Below are 15,735 nucleotides of genomic sequence, written 5' to 3'. Positions count from 1 at the left end.
TTAAAAAAGGCTAAACAGAGTAGCTCTGCTCTTTCCCTTCAGGGTTAAAAAAAAGCTGCCTTTTAAAAAAATACCTAAATCTTCCAGCCAATCTCCAATAACATTTTTTGGAGCAATGAGCAAATAGTGTTTATCTTAACATTAAAAAAAAAAATCCCCTACATCTAATTTTTCCATAAGGAATAATAAAAAAACAAGCCCAAATTGTCAATTATGTCAAATCTCCCAAATGTACAAATTTTATTATAAGTTTCCAGAAAATACATGTTATGACTACAGAGAGAGAGATTGGTATAAGTATCTTTTGGAGCAGCAGCTCATCTGGCTAATATTCAAATTTCATGAAGGTAACAAGATGCATGAAAATAATTACATCTAAACCGCCCGAAGTTCACTCAGAGCCTAGAGGTGTCCACATCCTTCGAACAATTGACACTATCGATGAAATAGAATGAAAATTTCCACATGAACTTAGAATTCTCAGACCTTGATGTATGAAATGCATAGTACATATTTTTAAAGATTTAAAATCTCTGATCTCAATAAAGCTGAAATATATATATATGAGAAGGAAACATTTATCGACTGCCCACTCTGAAGCTCGATGCCCTAACAGGCCCTGATCTCACCTGATCCTCTCAAGCCATTATCCTCACTTCACTGATGTACCATGTCTGTCAGCAAGTGATCAAGTCTACCCGACTCAAAAATATATTTTAAAAAATTACTTTAGATAGTAGGTTAATGTAAGAAATAAGACAAACTGACTATTAGGAATGTTCTTTTTGGCAAATCTAGGGTTTCAACCTAAGAATATTTATACTTGCCTGTAACTTAGCTTCTTAGAGGACTTAAACCTTTTTCATGTGTTCACTGCTTCTGCTAGAAGGTAATTTCCTTGCAGGCAGACAAGGGACTAAATTTACTATCCTTTGGAACATAGATGGACTGCCAGACACTGTTCTGTGCAGGCAGGCACTCAATAGACTTGTTTTTCCGTAAATCTGAAAACCAAAATGACTCTGTAAAAGGTTCAAAATATAAAAACAGTTCTCATATAAAATAATACACACCAAGAGAATATGAAAATACACATTTATTACCAACAAAGTAGTATTTCCCACAAAGAGTTTTTTCAATTACACACACACACACACACACATACACACAATAGGACAAAATTATATTTTCCACATACTAAAGATTCCTACTCCAAAGAAAATAAGTACATGTTCAAAGGACAAGTAGAAAGCAGCAGCAGATCTTTCCTCTTACTTTGAATGCTAAAAACTTTTCAACAGACTCTCTCCTCAGGCAAATCAATGAAGTACTTGCTTGTTACCTTAAGGTTTTAAATATTTTATTCATCAAATCAAATTTTTACCTAAAGTGTTTACAATTTGAGTGAAACTAAAACTTTTGCAGAAACTATATGAAGTTTTAAGTGTCCGAAACTATAATGTGCTAGACTTATTATTTTATTAATATGTTAAAATATAATTTATCCTTCACAGCTCAAAATTCAATGCAAAACCAAATATTAACCTTGTCCAGTAAAGAAATATAAATCCTAACAAACAAGGTATGGGATGACTGTTGTATATGTAAAGTGAAATAAAATTGACCACTGCATTTTATTTTCAAACAACCTAAATTTCAAGCTTCTTTGTCACATTGATATTCATTTTGCAGAAAAAAGATGACTGGCACTAAATTAGACAATAAACAAACTACACCAAGCACATATTAGCAAAGATATTTTGGTGGAAAACAAAGTATTAAACAACAAACATTTTTGGTAACAACATCAATTTACCAAGTTTCTCAATGTTTACATGTCTTGTTCAGACCAGGAAAAATGTTATTGAAAAATATTTTCATAGTACATGCATTAGACTTAGTTTAAGAGGAGAAGGCTCTTTTAAAGTTTTTATAAAGAAAAAAATACGTTTTTAAAGAGAAAATGTCCAAGTGAGAGGACATAAACTGTGATTCATTATTTTTTGACATAATAAGAATATAAATTTCAAAGGCTATTTAAGAATATACAAAACCCAAACTGACTGCAACTTTTCAATTTATTCAGGCTACCAAGTCAAAAAAATAATTTTTTCATGACTGGCGCAAATCCAATCCACTGTTCAAAGACGTGTCCTTGGACTAGTCCATTATCTTACAAGTCTGTTTTTGAAAATAATAGAATTTGTTTGGCACTCTTAATTGGTATAATTTAGAGATAAACAAATGATTTTCTCATCTCATTCTTTCACACTGAAAGAAACAGTTAAAACTCAATTTTCTAAGATAATGGGGTAGGAGCAACACTGTAAGGACGGACCTATAAGTTTAAGTTCTAGAAAAATTATGGTTTTAAACAAATCAATGCTTTCCTTCACTCTTTAAGTAACACTGAGAAATTTCAAATATAAATTGTAGAAACCAGTATATGAAATCTTAAGAAAAATCTTACTAAAAATAATTATAAAAATGCTCTTAGAAATTTAAAAGGTAAAATACAATTGACTTTAAATTAAAAAAACAAACCCCACACACTTTACAGTTATTCTTTAAAAACCCTTGTCACTTGATTTTATTTTCTGTCAGTCTTTTGGTAGCATTGTGCATCATCTAGTGGCCACCTTGTGGCATTTCAATAAAGTCCCACTACCTATCATTTTTGACCAGTACTTTTTTCCCTTTGAGATACCAATACAATTATAGTATCAAATTTCATAAAACTTTTTAAAGGCCCATAAAATTCCATTTCCTAGTGGTGATAAGGTAATTTTTTTTAATAGTAAGAAATGAATAATTTGTCATAAATTACTGTACATAAGACTAGACGTTTCTATATCAATTTTTAAAAATTAAATATAATACTGGGAGAGAAGTATGACTTAAGCTCTAGAATCATCTTTAGACTAAAGTAATTGAAGTTACTCTGCAGTTAAAGCTCAGGGTTACCTGTCAATTAAACTTCTTGTGACTGATAATCCCTTCCACTGTACCTTTGATTTGAATCAGTAAATACTTTTTAAAATGGGAACCCAATGACTTGTGGTTAGTGGTAAGGACTCAAGTCAACAAAGACGGAAAAAGACTTAATTTTTACCAGGGGAAGATGATATTCCACAGAAAGAAGTTATTATGGTCTCCATTCATTAACCCATTTATATTTAACAGCAGGTTTCCAAAAACAACTGATCTTTTAGTCTTAATGAATCTCCTTTTATTCAGTTGAGCCATACTTATAAATAGAATTTAACAAAAATCCCAAAGTTCTCTTCTTTTACTTTTACTGAGAAGGCTGAGTGAATGTAATACGGCGCCGCCGTCTTTGGAAAGCCTTTAAATTCCATCTGTTTGGTTCCAGCATATGAGGGCCATTGTAGACAAACAATACTGTCATCTTTTCAGAATAAGGGAGATTTTGTAGGAGCTGTAAGTGTTAAAACAAACTGTCACATAATGCTATATATGTTAAGAAGCACAATTTTCCAACCTTACATATGCAGGAATATATTATTTGTAGTATTACCGAAATGCTTATGAAGCTAACAACTCAATATGTACCTTGCCAGACTGTGATCCTTACCTGAATTAGCACGTCTGAAGCCTGGCCTAAGGAATGATCAACATGCTTAGGCAACTTTCTACATTCACAGGCCAAAAGGGATAAGACCAATTCTTAGGTTAAGACCCTAGAGAAGTGTGTCCTCCAGGATATTCCTAGGATAGACACTTTCACTCGTTTTTTTCCACAAACGCTTCTCAAGCAACTTTGTGGTCAGGCACTGTGATAGACTGGTACCCTGAAAAGTATGTAACAGGGAGGTTTGGATTATAGGCCAAGGTGTTTGGTAAACAATAAATTAACAGATCTGGCTATTCCATAGAGTGTCTGCTGGAACAAGAAGAGAGTCTACTGTGCAATAAAAATTTGAATTTAGGATGGGCTCACCAATGAAGTTTTATGTGTGTGAATACTTAGTTAAAAAAAGAAGAAAAATTAGATCAATTTTATAATTTACCCACAGCGTAAGACATAACAAAAGAAAACTTCCCATTGCAATGATCTAGCATATAGAAGACTCTCTATAATGATACTTCTGTTTTCATCATAGTTGATCTGTGAGTATATGTTGGGATACTTATGGTTTCTTCTGGACAGGGCAGTAGCAATGGTGACAAAAGAGGGGCACAGTGTTGCCGAAAACAGGCCTTTCCAGGAAATGAGGAAGGCCAGAGTTCTAGGGTGTGCATTCTGTCAGCTTTTAGTGTTAAAAGAGGCACCTCTCTCGAGGAGTAAGTGCCAAAAGAAGGAAATCTCTGTTCTAGAATGTAACGCCATGTCTCCTCTGTTTCTTTCTCCTATAATGAGATTTCTGATTAAGTGTGTCACTGGAACTTGTCCCCTTTAGTAATATAAATATTACTGTAATCTTTTCAGTTCCTTTCCTGGGAGCGTTCCTGCTCAAATTTACATATAAGCCACTTTCAGGTTACTTACTACCTACCTTTGGCGTAATAAAGAAGTACTGAGAGGTGTTTTCTTTACAAGCAGTATTGACAACCATTTCAAACACTCTGCGTTCATTGATCGGGTCCATTCCCTAAACAATGACAATAATGACTACATTAAACTACATAAGATACAAGATACGATAAAACCCAAGTAAAAGAATAATCACTGTACCTGATTGATTTCATCAACCACTCTGAATGGACACCTATTAAGCTCCTGAAGTGCCATCAAGTATAACATGGTAGAAACGCTTCTTTCACCTCCACTCTGATGATGAGGAGTTAATTCATGCAGCTGAGTACTACTGCGGAATTTGACTCTAATTCGAATTCCGTATTTATCATAATCTTCCTATAAGACATTAAAAAAGTTGATGAAAGATGAGAGTTTTCTCTGGTAATTTCCTACTATTACATAAAAATATACTGAATAAATTAATTGTAAGAATAAAGAACTTAAAATTTAGTGATAGTTTAAAGTAAACCAATAAAACATTGAAGAACCAGTTGCGATTCACAAGCTTTAGTGTGTCTCTAAGGATCTATTTCAGTAAGAAAAATAAACCGATTAAGAGTAGCTTTTTCCCTCGTCTCCTACCATGCCTTCAAGTTTACTAGGCTTTCCCAAGGGTTTTTAGAAAATACTGAGTGGCTAGCCCCAGCATGGAAAGGCACCATCTAGTCTAGCTCCTGAAGTGCTAGGTTTTAAAGCTACAGGTGCAAATACCTAGAGCACAGCGGAGTGTCGTGCCATTTTCCACTAGAGAGGCAGCTGTGAATATCACCGCAGAGGGCCAAGAGTCCCCGCTCTGCAGCCAGTTAAGAAAAAGGTAGGCAGAAACTGTGCATTCTTAAAAAATTTATGTTAAATCAAATATATACAAATAATACTTAGCAAAAGCCTGGCACATAAGTGCTCATTAAATATTTGTTGTAATGAGTGCACTTAAGTGTTCTTTAAATTTTGCCCAAAATACGGCCGCTCTAAGGCTTCCTTACTGCTCTTATAAGTCATTTCTAGATCAGTCAGGTTCAGATTTACTGTAAAAATGAGATATATAATTTGACAATTAAAGTTTAACTATTTAATGATTAGAGCTTTGTCTAAGAGCACTGACCAGGAGATATAATGCAAGCCACATATGTAACTTAAAATGTTCCAGTAGTCACATTAAAAAAGTAAAAATATATGAGGTTAATTTTAATTTATTTAATCCAATATACCCCAAATATCTTTAACATGTAATCAATATGAAATATTTTGAGAAGATATTTTACATTTTTCATACTAAATCTTTAAAATTTGTGTATTTTACACTTACAGCACATTTTACACATTTCAAGTGCTCAATAGCCATATGTAGTCAGTGCCTACCATACCGGACAATGGAGGTCTAAGATTAACAGTAACAACTTCTATAAAAATACAAATATCTTAACCATAAAGGTAAGAATCCTGATAATTTTAGAAATACCCCACCTTCAATCTTTTGCCCTCTAAAAACAAAAACAAATGACAATTTTAATAGGTTTGACTCCTAAGGTTTACTTTTTAAATTTATACACTGCCTTTATTTCACAACAAATTTATTAACTATGCCATTTCATAACTCTGCCAGCTTTGATTGCTAGAGTTTTGTTTTTGGCTTTGCCACCCACTCTTTGCTCATTCTAGCTTCCTTCATCTCACTGAAACCTCTGGCTAAAGAAGGCAGTTCTAGAACCATGACCGAGGAGCCCAGAATAGAAACATTCTAAGAGGAAGGCTGAGAAGAAATGAGAATGTCCATTTTCCCGGGGCCATGGCTAGGTAGTAAAACTGAACAGAAAAGGCTAAGAATCACTGCTACAGGAATGAGTTATCATTTAAAACACAGAAAAACTATCCAGAAGAAACAGTACATGATAAAGTTATAGCACTATGCAAAAGGACCTAGGTTAAAGAACAGGATTTCTACGACAGGTCTAACCATAGGTTTCCCTATGCTTACTTGATCGTATTTATATTTTTGCCTTATCTGGTCAAGCGGTTTGATAAAGATACTGTAGTTAGTAGTTACTTTGAGTTTGACAAAGCTCTTAGTAATCAAATTTTCATCCCATAAAAACTATAGTACTTCCACTGAAGAGACAGTATTAAGAACTTAGGCTCTGGGATCAGGTCTGGGGTTTGATTTTTTCTCTGCCACTTGGTAGCTGTGTGATCTTTAATAAAGTTTCCATAAGTTTCAGTTTCTGTATTTGTAAAACAGGTTTGATAAAAGTACCTGATTCATAGTATGGTTGTGAGGATTAAACAAGATAACAAAAGTACGTGATATAGAGCCTGGCACATATGAAATATATGATAAATTACTGTTACTACAATATGCCCTTTAATGTGAACAAGCCCAGAGATTAGGTAGATGACAATTACTGTGGCAGGGTCTACTATTTTAAATAGAACTTAAAAGGGAAATGAAGTTTGCTATCCTTATGTCTCACACTAAATAGGTGGAGTCACGGGGCAGAGTTCCTAAGGGTAGGAAAAGGCCCTACCTTGGCTTTATATTTATGTAACAGACATGTAAAATTGCATAAAAGTTAAAATGCAAAAATGAAAAATGTTGAAGTGTGAAGGCTACACATTTTTTATCTTCATTTCTTAAAAAAATTTACTAGGGGAAATTTTCAATACTAGAGAGAACACTAAAATAAGCTCATATATATAATCAATTAGTCTCAACTGTGATCAATACATGACCATTCTTGTTTCACCTATAACTCTACCCAACTTCTCTCTCATTATTTTGAAGCAAATCCCAGTTTACCTACTTATACACTTCTTAATGGTAACCTTATTTTACCCACAACTGCAATGCGTACACTTATAACTTAAGAAATTAGCAGCAAACTTTCAAATATTTTCATTCTTAAGAACTGTTAAATTCTTAATCAGAATGAAACCACTGACATTATACTTTATTTCAGTTACATTTGCCAATTTATGACTCTTCTAACTTGGATAGTGGTAGATTTATAAAGCAATGCAATGCAGTTGCTCACCACAACTGAACCACCATTACTTAGTCTGGATATAAAAAGAGTCAAGTATTAGTCACCAATCTCAAATGTCACACACAGAAAAAAGTGACCCTGATGAAATCCCATTGGTGGTCCTTTCCTTCCTGTGAACAATTTAAAAATATATATTTTTATTGATTACAGAGAGAGAAAGGGAGAGGGAGAGACAGAAACATCAATGATGAGACAGTCATTGATTGGCTGCTTGCTGCATGCCCCGCACTAGGGATCGAACCCACAACCCAGGCATGTGCCCTGACCAGGAATCGTACTACAATCTCCTGGATCATAGGTCGATGCTCAACTGCTGAGCCATGCCGGCTGGGCCCTTTGAACAATTTTTTAGTATGCAAAATTTTCATATATAACTCTAGGGTAAATAAACAATGTACATATAATTAAAATTTCTTGCCAAGAAACATTTCAAACACAATTTTACCTCATTCTCTATATGGAGATCAACTTCACCAGCACACTGCATGGAACTAAAAAAATTGCTGAATTTTTCATTAATTTTTTCCACCAGCTCTTTTAAAGGATTAAGCCACCTCTCTTTCACCTGCAAATAAAGGCAATATAAAGCACAATTTAAAAGAAGTGTTTTAACATTCTGGTATACAACTTTACATAAAACAAATTTAATATCAGTATTAATCTAGTTATGAGAACATACATTGCACTTTTTCTTAGAAGCATATAATTTCATTTTGCATTCTACATTCCCATATGATTAATGGTAAGAACGTGACAAAAAGAAAAGATTAAACAATTACCTGTGAAATGCTTTCCCTATATTTATCCAGTTCAACTTTCTTTATCTTTAGTTCCTCAGTTAATTGTTCAATTTCTTCTTCTCTTTTTGTGTATTCCTGAACAACCTGGCAGGGAAAATTATTTCTTTAAGATAAATCTACCAAAGGATAAAATTACAGACAATTTGCGTCAATTAAAACATTAACTGAAAATGTCAATGTGTTGCATTGTTTGTATGTACTTATAACATAATGAAAATGCCATTTTTTATTCTTGAAAAAAATAGACACTGCAGTATTTCATGTTAGCCCAACCATTCTTTTTACAAAAAAAAAAGGGCACAGAACACTGTGTTCCTTAGGAAGAATCTATTTAAAATTCTAATAGATTCAGAAATCTGGCATTTAAAGCACATTGTTCCTGCTGTCTAGCTTATTATTACCAAGAGCTCTAGTACAGAGTGGGAGGCAAGTACTGGAGGAAACTGTACGTGCATGCGTGTGCGTGTGCATGGGGAGGGTGCTGGTGGCTGCAGTAGGCAATAGGGAAAGAATCATACTGTAGGATTCAGTCCTGTGAAGCAAGAAGCTCTTGATCTTTCTTCAGTTAATAAAGCGTCAATTTCATCCAATGTGTTTGGAAGATCTTGGAAAGCCTAAAGAAGAAAAAAATTGTCCATCATTATAGATAGAACAGTGAAAACAGTTAAATCCAAATAGTTAAAAGAACATATTCTGCCGAGTATCTACTACTATGTGTTCAACAGCATGCTAACACACAAGGAATCAAAGAAATTATAAACAGGGGTTTTGCTTTCAAAAAGCTTACACTTTTAAAAGGAAACAACATATATATGTCACACTGGATAATACCTTAAGGCAGTGTACTGATGCTTGAGTATTAAAATAAGCAGTACATATCACACAGGCTACAGAATTTAGAGAAGGAAGTATCAGTTCATGCTACAGGAGCTACAAGAGAGTAAGAGACTTCAGAGGCCCAGAATTCATCTTTGGGACTTAAAGCAAATGGCTAAGAAAAAGCAAGGTAGAGGGGAGACAGGAGCTTGGAAAAAAGAATGAGCACTGCATACCATGGGGGGTGAGGAGTTGTGTCCATTTGGGATGTTGGGTACTTGCTGAATTGGTAGAATGGGTCCAGAATATGTGGGGCATTGAAAGAGAGCAAGAAGTTAGAACTTTATACTGTACTTATAAAAGCATCCTAAGAATCTAATTACTTTGACAGAATTTCACCACGGTACTATCTTCTGACTCCATGCCATAGAGACAAATTAGAACAAATACTTTCCTACGAGGGGAAGCAAACAGTACACTGTTTTGCCAGCACAACCTGCAAAGTTCAAACACTACAAGGTACAAAACGAATCTTGAAATTCTGAAAAATATCCTGACATTATATTAATCTAATGAATCTGTTTTTTTAACCTTTAAGAAAGCAGTTCAACTTCTATAGGACTTCAGATATTTTTCAAGTATATTTTGCTGAATCTGCCCACTGAGCTTTGAATTCATGTGCTCAACACTTAGTGTCTTCACTTAACTCTAATAGGTATCTTAAATTTAAGATAAAACATAAATCTTCATTTCACCCACCTTCCCCACCAATTTGAGCAAACCTATTTCTCCTCTTCAGTCATTTCAGTACACAGCAAAATTTAGGGGTTCTCTCTTATCCTTCACTTCAGATCCATTAGAATGCCCTGCTGGCTCTGTCTTCAAATGATACCTCAAATCTATAAACATTTCTCTCTCCAGTGTTTCCTCCCTAATCCAAGCCACTATATTCTCTTGTCTGGTCCACAACAAAATCTGCCCGCTTACAGAACTCGTGCTGTTTGCAGTCTTGTATCCCTGCCTCATTCTCCATATAGCAGTTAGGAGTGCTCCTTTCTTTATTTTTCAATTAATAGTTTAAGTTTCATTAAGCAATACTAACAGAAAATTGTGCCAATTCTGATGGGATGAGAAAGTTCTTTGAAGTTCATTTCATTTTATTAAAACATTTTTTTCAATTACAGTTTTCTTTCAACATTATTTTGTAATGGTTTCAGGTATACAGCATACTGGTTAGACAACCATATATTTTACAAAGTGTTCTCCCTAATATTTCCAGTAGTTATTCACATCACTCCTGTTTAAAATCCTCCACTATATTCCATCTCAAAATAAAACCCAAACTCCGTCTATAGTCTCTAAGGCCATACATGATCTGATTTAGCCTTCTTTTTTGCTTGGATTATACTTTTTTAGCCCCAATGAGATTCCTGTTACTCTAAAATGTCAAATATTCTTCTGTCCCAGAGGCTTTGTATGAGCTGTTTCTCTGCCTGCAATACTTTTCCCTCTAATCTTCCCTTGACTGATTTCCTCTCTTCACTCAAGACACATCTAAAATAATATCTTCTCAAAGGAACCTTCCTTTACACTCTATCCTCTTACCTTATTTAATTTTTCCTCTTAGCACCTGTTGCTACCCGACATTATCTATTGGTTTTTTTGTTTTATGTCTGCCCCATGGTTCAGACTAGAATATACATTTCAGTAGAGAAGGAAGTATATCTGTTTGTTCAATGCTGGATATATACATATATATACACATATATACACATATATACACACACACACATATACACACATATATATACACACACATTTTTAATGAATATATGAATTATCTTCTAATTTTGTTCCTTTCAAAAACAATGACTTATCATAGATACAATCATGCTACTTTCTGAAAGAAAAAATTAGTATAGATATTAATATTTACTTATTTTATGATAACCCAATGTATTTTGCAGAAGTGCTAGTATATTTTTAGAAACAACAGCTCCTCAATTTGTCATTAAAATTCTACTAAATTCCTACTATGTACCCAGTCAGATCTCTTCTCTGTGGTTTCTGTGTCTGATATCAGAGTAAAATCTTTGATGATTTGAAAATTATAATTCAAATTAATTTTTTCCAGTTTATTTATATCCTTAGTAGACATTTCATTATCTATTGAAATAGATAACATTTGAAATTAAGGATTAAAAAATCCATACAAATACCAGATATTTTAAATTTTATTTTCTCACTGTGACATTAATCTGAGAGAACACCTACGTAGGCAAGGTATTATCCCTACTTGTCAGATAAAGCTTAGGGTCACAGGGCTATATAATTAACGGTAGAAATAGGACTAAAGGGCAGCGTCTCCTCATTTTACTAACAGTGATATATCAGCATATAAAATATAACAAATGTTAGCCCTAAAGATTCAGCTCCCATTGAACCCCAAATAAAAACCCTAATACCCAGGAAAACATTTTCTTGCCTGTTTTTCTAAGTATCATCTCTACTTAGAAAAAAGTTTCTTATATACCAATTACTGGTACTATGTTTCCATGAAAAACCACATCCCATTTCCCAACACTACCCCTTAAAGGTGGGTTGGGGGGAAAAATCTCTTACTGGAAGAATGATGGTACTGATAATTTTGCAAGGCGATAACCAAGTTTTAAAAACTTTAGTATTAACAACACAAATGATTGGTGCAAGTTTGAGTACATACGTAGAGAAAATCTGTTAAGCAAAATTACATACTCAGTTGAAAATCCCCTATTTTTTAATGGTATATCATGTTTTTCATAGGCCATTACAATGTCTAACACATTTTAAGCTTACAAATAATGTTAACTTGTGGCATTATATACTTTTTATACTTACTGTCTGATATTCTTGAGGAACGGTCTGCTCTGCACCCAGGTTACATACTTGCCTAGCTCTCCTCATAAGTTCCTTGCATTTCTGCAATAATCTCTGTCTACTTTCATCCAACTCAATGAAATGTTGCTATTACAAGAAAAAGAAATATTTTGGAAATTTGAACATAGGGCTATTTATTAAATTACCACATTATATTACATAGCAAATAAATTATTAAATTTTGATTGTGATAAAATAATCAGAAAACCATATCTCAAATGGCTGCTTTTATTGTAAAGGTTAAATTTGAACTTAAATTTAAAAATATATCAGCACATTAACATACAGCATTTCTCTAATCACTAAGAGCTTTAAAATGTAAATTTCACTACCTTTTCCTCAGTTTAATTCAGCTCCATATAATTTTACTCTAATGAAATTTAAAAATATATATATTTTGCCCAGCTGGGCGTGGCTCAGCAGTTGAGTGTCGACCTAGGATCCAGGCAATCGGGGTTCGATTCCCAGTCAGGGCACATGCCCGGGTTGCGGGCTCGATCCCCAGTCGGGGACGTGCAGGAGGCAGCCAATCAATGACTCTCCCATCATTGATGTTTCTATCTCTCTCTCTCCCTTTCCTTTCCTCTCTCTGAAATCAATAAATTTCATTTAAAATAAAAAATATGTATATATTTTTACTGACTTCAGAGAGAGAGGAAAGGAGAGGGAGAGAGAGAAACATCAATGATGAGAGTCACTGATGGGCTGCCTCCTGCACACCCCCTGCTGGGGGTTGAGCCTGCAACCTGGGCATGTGCCCTGAGAGGGAATCAAACCTCGATCTCCTGGTCATAGGTCAATGCTCAACCACTGAGCCACGCTGGCTGTGCTACTCTAATGAAATTTAAAATACACAGTATGTAGGCTTCATATAAAAAAACTCAGTACTCAAATGTAAACAGAACCTTTAAATAGTGTTTGATAATTTTCCAAATGCCTTTCATGTAGTTATCATTTAGTCATGGACACATTCATTCCTTCAGCAAATAACTACTGAGAACCTATTAAATGTCAGTTTTTAGTATGCACTGACCAGAGAAAGGCAAGGGGGAAGATACATAAAATCACTGTAAAAGAAACAGCTATTAATTATTGAAAGCTATGTGCTAGGTGCTTCACAAACATTATTCCCTTATTTCTCATAATACTGAATGGTAATATTGTCCCCACTCCACACATTAAAAAAAAAAACTCTGAGAAATTAAAGCAACTTATCCAAACTCACACACTTAGAGGCTGTGAGGATTCACATCTATGCCTGCTTAATGAACTCATGCTCTTTTCATTATATCACGGTGTCTCTCAGTGGGAAAGGACTGGACAGAGAATGCCAATGAGATTGTGTGTGGTGGTAGGGGATGCAGGAAGGTTAGAGTAGTCATAGAATTTATGAGGGCATTCTGGAATGCCTTATGTGGGCCAAGCTTTGTTAAAACCACTATCTTATATGTTAATTTAATCCTCATAACAATCTAAAAGAAATATATTATCTCCTTTTCTAGATGTGGCTCAGAGATATTAAGAAACTTGTTCAAGGTTATGGAAATAGTAGGTCAGTAGGTTTTGGAGAAAGAAGACAGGTTTAGCTTGCTCTTCCCATTAAACCTCAAACATTGGTGTGCACAAAAAATACCCTAGGTGGTGGTGGTGAAGATTGTTAAAACAGTATTGATACCTCAACCACATGCCAGATCTATTCGATTAAGTTCTCTGGGGCTGAAGTCTGGACATCTGTATTATTAACAAGGCCCTTCAGTGATTTTTCAAGCTTACAAATTTGATGGCAAATAAACTAAACCAAGACAAATGTTATGAAAAGTAAAAGGATATATAGTAGAGTGAACTGAAAATACAAGCAAGCCTTTATACTAATCATTTAGTACTATGGCTTCCTTGAATGATTTCCTCAGTCCCTACACCCTGAGAAAAATAAAAGTAAAGGTTAAAGACTCCCAGTCACCCCTACTCTGCTCTCTAGGGCCCATCTAAAACAAGGAACAGCTAGATAGAAACGACACACTCCTAAAGTCTTCCATTCCTGCTTCTGATTCCTCTGGGCCTTGTGAAATGAAGTTACAACACTGTGGGAAAGAAATGTCCTTGAGTTGAACACCTCAGGCTCTGTGCTTAGGGGGACAAAATCTCATTAAAATTTTTTCTTCTATTTGGTGGCATATGTCTAATAAAAAATTTTTTTTTAAATCCTCACCCAAGGCTACTTTTTTCCATTGCTTTCCAGAAAGAGTGGAAGGGACAGAGAGAGAGAAACATCGACGTGAGAGACATACTGACTAACTGCTCCCACATGCACCCCGACCGACCAGGGCTGGGGATCGTGTGTGTAACTGAAGCACGTGCCCTTGGCCAAAATTGAACCGGGGAACCTTCAGTCCGCAGGCCGACACACTAACCACTGAGCCAAACCTGCTAGGGCTAATAAAATCTTTACCAAAGACATTCTTTCTATACGTACATTTAAAAAAATTTTTTAAATTGATCTGAGAAAGAAAGAAACATCGATGTGAGAGAAGCATTGATCAGCTGCCTCCTGCGCGAACCCTGAGCCCTTAACTGTTTGGTGTACGTGACGATGCTCCAACCAACTGAACCACATCAGCCATGGCTATACATACAGCTTTGGGACATACATACCTCTTTACACAGCATCTGTCACCCCCCCCCCCCCCCCAGTTGTTGAGCTTTGTTTTGCAGGAGAGGATAAGGAGAGGAAAGAAAGGGATCCTAGAATTATGTAGAATTATTGTACAGTTAGGCTAGTAAAAAGGTTTTTATATACATTTCTACTTAAGAATTAATAGACAATAGGAATGTTTCATCTATGTAAGATTTAAGAGGAAAAAACCCAAATTTATAAAATACCTCCCACCAACATCTCAGAAAAGATTAGTTTGCAGGTATATACTCTGAGAGACAGTATTATCTTTTCTCTGAAATTCTTTTTTGAGAAAGTTTAATTTTCACGAAAGGTGTACAGAATTAACCGAAGAAAAGCTTCTCTAAGAGGGCCCTCTAGTGGAAGAAGTCAGAATTGTTCACAGAATTTATTCAATAGCATGTACACAAGAAATTATTATATTTTTGTTTAAAATATTACAGATGTCCCTTTTTCTCCCCCATGATCCATTCCACCCCGTCCCATCCCCTCCCCAGTCCCTCTCCCCACCACTGTCCGTGTCCTTGGGTTGTGTATATATGCATATAAATTCTTTGGTTACTCTCTCCCCGTTCACCCACCCGCCCTCCTCCATCCCTCTGACATTCGTCAGTCTGATCTATGCTTCCATGTCATTCAATCTATTCTGTTCATCAGTTTATTAAGTTCTTTAGATTCCACATATAAGTGAGATCATGTGATGTTTGTCTTTCTCTGCCTGGCTTATTTCACTTACCATAATTTTCTCCAGGTCCATCCATACTGTCCCAGAGGGTACAAGGTTCTTCTTCTTTACAGCTGCATAGTATTCTATGGTGTAAATGTCCCACAGCTTTTTTATCCACTCACCTACTGATGGGCACTTAGGCTGTCTCTAGATCTTAGCTATTGCAAACTGTGCTGCAATGAACATAGGGGCGCATGTATTCTTTCTGATTAGTGTTTCAG

General features: G+C 35.0%; 1 protein-coding gene across 3 annotated transcripts in view; it reads right to left on the bottom strand.

The window, feature by feature from the left end:
• Nucleotides 1–1,079: 1,079 nt before the first annotated feature.
• SMC5 (structural maintenance of chromosomes 5) overlaps nucleotides 1,080–15,735 on the bottom strand; it is a 79,727-nt gene continuing 65,071 nt past the window's right edge. For 2 of the 3 annotated variants that reach the window (XM_016214245.2, XM_087822700.1), the window contains 8 exons: nucleotides 12,075–12,200; nucleotides 9,434–9,478; nucleotides 8,900–8,995; nucleotides 8,361–8,465; nucleotides 8,027–8,146; nucleotides 4,697–4,876; nucleotides 4,518–4,613; nucleotides 1,080–3,439 (listed from right to left, as the gene is read on the bottom strand). In XM_016214245.2, coding sequence (XP_016069731.2) covers nucleotides 3,296–3,439; nucleotides 4,518–4,613; nucleotides 4,697–4,876; nucleotides 8,027–8,146; nucleotides 8,361–8,465; nucleotides 8,900–8,995; nucleotides 9,434–9,478; nucleotides 12,075–12,200 — 912 coding nt within the window. In that variant the 3' untranslated portion in view covers nucleotides 1,080–3,295. The remainder of the gene's footprint in view (nucleotides 3,440–4,517; nucleotides 4,614–4,696; nucleotides 4,877–8,026; nucleotides 8,147–8,360; nucleotides 8,466–8,899; nucleotides 8,996–9,433; nucleotides 9,479–12,074; nucleotides 12,201–15,735) is intronic. The other variant, XM_016214246.2, reaches the window with a different exon arrangement.

The sequence above is a fragment of the Miniopterus natalensis genome, chromosome 12, assembly GCF_054644295.1.
Source record: "Miniopterus natalensis isolate mMinNat1 chromosome 12, mMinNat1.hap1, whole genome shotgun sequence".
NCBI lineage: Eukaryota > Metazoa > Chordata > Mammalia > Chiroptera > Miniopteridae > Miniopterus > Miniopterus natalensis.
The sequence above is the reverse complement of the archived record's forward strand: the minus strand, read 5'-3'. Positions and strand labels throughout refer to the sequence as shown.